This window comes from Gastrolobium bilobum, unplaced genomic scaffold (assembly GCF_033153095.1).
Source record: "Gastrolobium bilobum isolate Gb01-03AN ecotype WA unplaced genomic scaffold, APGP_CSIRO_Gbil_v1 utg73769, whole genome shotgun sequence".
Lineage (NCBI taxonomy): Eukaryota > Viridiplantae > Streptophyta > Magnoliopsida > Fabales > Fabaceae > Gastrolobium > Gastrolobium bilobum.
In genome coordinates, this window is record NW_026895325.1 from 50,639 (window position 1) to 55,850 (window position 5,212).

A 5,212-nucleotide genomic window follows, 5' to 3' on the forward strand; every position below is an offset into this window, starting at 1 on the left:
TTTTTTTGAATACATCTGATGCAGGTGTAACCACTTGGGTACATTTTTTTATCAAATGGAGAATTTTTTTTTCTTCTATTTTTATCCTTGTTTTTTTTTATTTTCCTTTCATATCCCAAAATTTTATATTTTTTGGGAAGGATGTACATACATTCGCTACACACAAGATTTTCTCTTGGTTTAACATTCAAATCTTTTATTTAATTTAATTTTTCTGTCAATAAATAATTTGTCAAATTAATAGATTGAATTAGGATGAATGATTCCTAAATCAGTGGATTATTCTGCTTATTGAATATTGAATTTTTTTACTTTCAATCAATTGATATCTTTTTTACCTTCATGTATTTTATTTGATTTTATTTTGTAACAAATTTTGTGTACAATTTAATCAATTACATATATTGAACATTAATGCAGCGGAAAAGGTTCCTTGGTGGCTATTATAATTAACAATGAGTTGAATATATTTTTCTATTTTTAGCTATTTTGACATTAACATAAGCTACTATGGTTATCTGAGCATTTATATTTGATGACACCTATAGGTAATTTGGACTTAATATATCTACTGTCAAGTTTTGCTCATTCTAAATGATTTATGGTTGTTTTATTTTTCTTTGTAGGATATTGGATATCCTAATCTTTGGCCAAAGAAAGCAGGAGAGAGAAAATAATAACTAAAATTTATTGGAGGCATTAACTATAGGAAATTGTTCTGTATTTTGTCCCATTTCTTTTTTTTTTGGTAGAACAATATAACATCTTATACCATTTCTTTTTGGTAGAACAAATGCTTTAGCTTTTTCAAAATGAAAAATAAAACAAAATAGCAAGCAATTCTTTATAAATATAAGATTTGTAAGGGCAGGTTATATTTACAAATTTTTTTGTGTACAAACTCTTACAAATTACATTAAGTACGATCAATTATACTTTAATTATACAATGTACGACCGACCGTACTTAATGTAATTTGCAAAAAAAAAAATTGTAAACGGATTCTATCCCAAAATTTGCATTGTGATTAATCAACAACAACTGACAAAAAAAGTTAATACACTGGTATCTTATAAAAAAGAAAATGTTACAACATATCTCAAACATTGTGTAGTGGTACGCTCGTTTAATGAATGGCGATGGGGAATGAATATACAAGTCAAACCAAAAAAAATTCTCGCTCTCCCCTTATCCAGAAAATATGTGCAGTCGGCCAATCCATATAGAAGAAGACCGTTGGAAGTCGCCATTCCACCGTTGGAACAGTTAAACAAAAACCATTTTAGTTGACACCTGGCCACCCTCCACTCGGTGGGACCGGAATCAATTGCCCCGGGTCAAGAAACGGGTTCGTGAACCGAGTCGACCCGCTTTGAGTGGTTCCTCGCCGTACCACCGTCAGCCACTTCCCCTCTCTTTCCTCCACCACCGCCACCGCCTTTGCCTTCGTCCGATCAATCAAATCCCAGAACCCATTATTCTTCTTCCTGTTCACAAACAAAAGCTGCAATCTTTCCTTGGTCTCCTCCAATCTCTCCAAATAACCCACCAACTCCCTCAACTCTCCCACATCCAAATTCCCCACTCTCTCTCCAATCTCTTCCACACGCAATAAAATCTCACGTTGAACACTTCCATAATCTTCACCCACCAATCTCACCAATTCATACACCAAGTCATTCTTCTGAAGGTGCAACGATTCTGGCACGTGACTCACGTGCTCCACAAAAACAACAAGACCTTGTATTTTGTACAACAAGTCACCACTAGACACACCCAAACACACTCTTTTGATGCTGTCCCTTAAAGACGAGCTCAGATAATAACCTAAAACCCTCGAAACCGTTATGACATGTTCGAGGACTCCCGCATACCATCGAACCCACGAACTCAGCTCCAACGTTTCGAGGTCCGAGTGGTCGCGGAAGGTGGAGAGGTTAAGGAAGTTGTGGCCACCGTTGGAAGGGTAGTGGGAAAGGTGGTCCTTCAAAGTGAAGGGTCCCTTGGCCATGACATTGTGTAACATGAAGAGGCATTTCAGGGCAACCGTTGCGCTTTGCGTGCGGTGAAGACGGTCCATGAGTGCATTTATGCAGGCGCGCGGCAGGAGATGGGAGCCTTGGCCGGCGGAGAGGACGGCTGCGACTCGGGCCTCTGATGGAGGAGTGGAGAGGCTGTGAGTGGTGGCGCGAAGGACATGGACTCGAGCGGAGGACACGTGGCGTTTGATTGATAGAGCTGCTGCGAACACTGAGGCTTTGTCCTTCAGATTGTGTGCGAGATTTCTCAGCCTCTTGCGCAGGGACATCGCTAGAAGAATGTAAAAGTGAATGCTCTGTTCTAATTTTTTGGCACAAAACTCTATTCTCACTTATAAACATTTTCAATTTTATTTATAAAAAAGTAAAATATTATAAGATTTTAATTAATTTGACTTAGCCAGAAAGTGAACACGAAACAAGATTTTGTTTAACCATGATTGTTGCGGTTTCCATTATTAGTTTCCCTGGTTTACCGTCTTTTTATAACGCGGAGAAGGAAGCTTAATTTTTTGTTCCATGTGAATGAAATCAATATGGAAAATTAAATATTAAATGTATGCACAACATTATCGATTAAATTTGACCATTTCAATAAATTGTCACATTCATTGCCTAATTTTTTTTCTTTGCTTTTACCAGCTTTTATTTAGCTTTAATTAAAAGACACTTGTGTGTTGCCAGGGAGTAAAATCTTTGTTTGGCTCGAAAAACTCGTGCTGGAATTTCAAAAATTTGATGGCGGTTGTCTGCTTAAGAAAGAATACTTTTATGGAATATAAAATCACATTAATTGAGTTTCCAAACGTGAAATATAAAATCACATTAATTGAGTTTCCAAACGTGAAATATAAAATCACTTTAAATATATTTTCAAACTTAAGACTATCAAATCACATCAAATGTGCTTTCTTAAATATGGAAAATAAGAACGGATCAAATTTATATATAAATTCATGAAACACCAAAAATCATAAACGAACATCAGGCATGACTTGTTAGGATCTTCTCCTTTGTGATCCATTTCTTTATAGCACTTTTTTAATGGGCCAAAGTAATGAATAGGCATAACCTATTTTATATAAACTAGAGAAGGGACCTAATAAAACTCAAACATTGTGTGTTAATTGGGTTCTCCTATAACAGGCGGCTTTGCCTATATTTTGTTGTTCAACAGTTTAATATTAATAGTAGTTAAAACACAACCCAATATGATCAGAAAATGGACTTAATGAATAATCAACTGGAATACCGAATACCTATTAATCTGATTATTTTTAAAAATAAAAATCACGTTAATTAAATTGTAATTGTGGAAAAGGATTTGGAAATAAAAAATTAAATAAATAATAATTTCTTTTAAAAATCGAAATAAAAAATCAATGAAAAATTAAGTTAATCATTTATGGTGGTAGACAACTCATTCAATGTCTCACTGATTTGTATATTGGATTTACTCAGCTCTTTTAAATGCTTTCTACATTGGAATTGCTCACTCTTTTGAAATTCGAATTCTGAATTGATTTCAAATTATGGATTTCAATTTTATATTTCAAATTGTAATAGTGGGAAAGAGTTTGGAAACAAAAATTAAATAATAATTTCTTTTAAAAATCGAAATAAAAAATCAATGGAAAATCAAGTTAATCATTTATGGTGGCAGACAACTCATTCAATGTCCCACTGATTTGTACATTGGAATTACTCAGCTCTTTTAAATGCTTTCTACATTCGAATTGTTCACTCTTTTGAAATTCGAATTCTGAATTGATTTCAAATTATGGATTTCAATTTTATATTTCAAATTGTAATGGTGGGAAATTATTTAGAAATAAAAAATTAAATAAATAATAATTTCTTTTAAAAATCGAAATAAAAATCAATGGAAAATTAAGTTAATCATTTATGATGGCAGGCAACTCATTCAATGTCCCACTTATTTGTACAATGTAATTACTCAGCTCTTTTAAATGCTTTCTACATTGGAATTGTTCACTTTTATAAAATTCGAATTCTGAATTGATTTCAAATTTTGATTTCAATTTTAAATTTCAAATTGTAATTGTGGGAAAGGATTTCGAAATAAAAAATTAATTACATAATAATTTCTTTTAAAAATTGAAAAAAAAATCAATGGAAAATTAAGTTAATCATTTATGATGACAGACAACTCATTCAATGTCCCACTGATTTGTACATTGGAATTACTCAGCTCTTTTAAATGCTTTCTACATTGAAATTGTTCACTCTTTTGAAATTCGAATTCTGAATTGATTTCAAATTATGGATTTCAATTTTATATTGCAAATTGTAATTGTGGGAAAGGATTTGGAAATAAAAAATTAAATAAATAATAATTTCTTTTAAAAATTGAAATAAAAAATCAATGAAAAATTAAGTTAATCATTTATGGTGGTAGGCAACTCATTCAATGTCTCACTGATTTGTATATTGGATTTACTCAGCTCTTTTAAATGCTTTCTACATTGGAATTGCTCACTCTTTTGAAATTCGAATTCTGAATTGATTTCAAATTATGGATTTCAATTTTATATTTCAAATTGTAATGGTGTGAAAGAGTTTGGAAACAAAAATTAAATAATAATTTCTTTTAAAAATCGAAATAAAAAATCAATGGAAAATCAAGTTAATCATTTATGGTGGCAGACAACTCATTCAATGTCCCACTGATTTGTACATTGGAATTACTCAGCTCTTTTAAATGCTTTCTACATTCGAATTGTTCACTCTTTTGAAATTCGAATTCTGAATTGATTTCAAATTATGGATTTCAATTTTATATTTCAAATTGTAATGGTGGGAAATTATTTAGAAATAAAAAATTAAATAAATAATAATTTCTTTTAAAAATCGAAATAAAAATCAATGGAAAATTAAGTTAATCATTTATGATGGCAGACAACTCATTCAATGTCCCACTTATTTGTACAATGTAATTACTCAGCTCTTTTAAATGCTTTCTACATTGGAATTGTTCACTTTTATAAAATTCGAATTCTGAATTGATTTCAAATTTTGATTTCAATTTTAAATTTCAAATTGTAATTGTGGGAAAGGATTTCGAAATAAAAAATTAATTACATAATAATTTCTTTTAAAAATTGAAATAAAAAATCAATGGAAAATTAAGTTAATCATTTATAATGACAGAC

The 5,212-nt window shown here is 31.2% G+C and overlaps 1 protein-coding gene across 1 annotated transcript; it reads right to left on the reverse strand.

Annotated features, from left to right (window-relative positions):
* Window positions 1-1,282: 1,282 nt before the first annotated feature.
* On the reverse strand, window positions 1,283-2,308 carry LOC133305843 (putative clathrin assembly protein At4g40080). The gene has a single exon (XM_061506089.1). It carries the CDS (start codon window positions 2,306-2,308, stop codon window positions 1,283-1,285), a length of 1,026 nt encoding a protein of 341 aa, XP_061362073.1.
* Between the last annotated feature and the right edge of the window lie 2,904 nt (window positions 2,309-5,212).

What these genes read in the sequence shown, in the direction of transcription:
- LOC133305843 (XM_061506089.1), bottom strand. Translation starts at nt 2,308, where the DNA reads ATGTCCCTGCGCAAGAGGCTGAGAAATCTCGCACACAATCTGAAGGAC.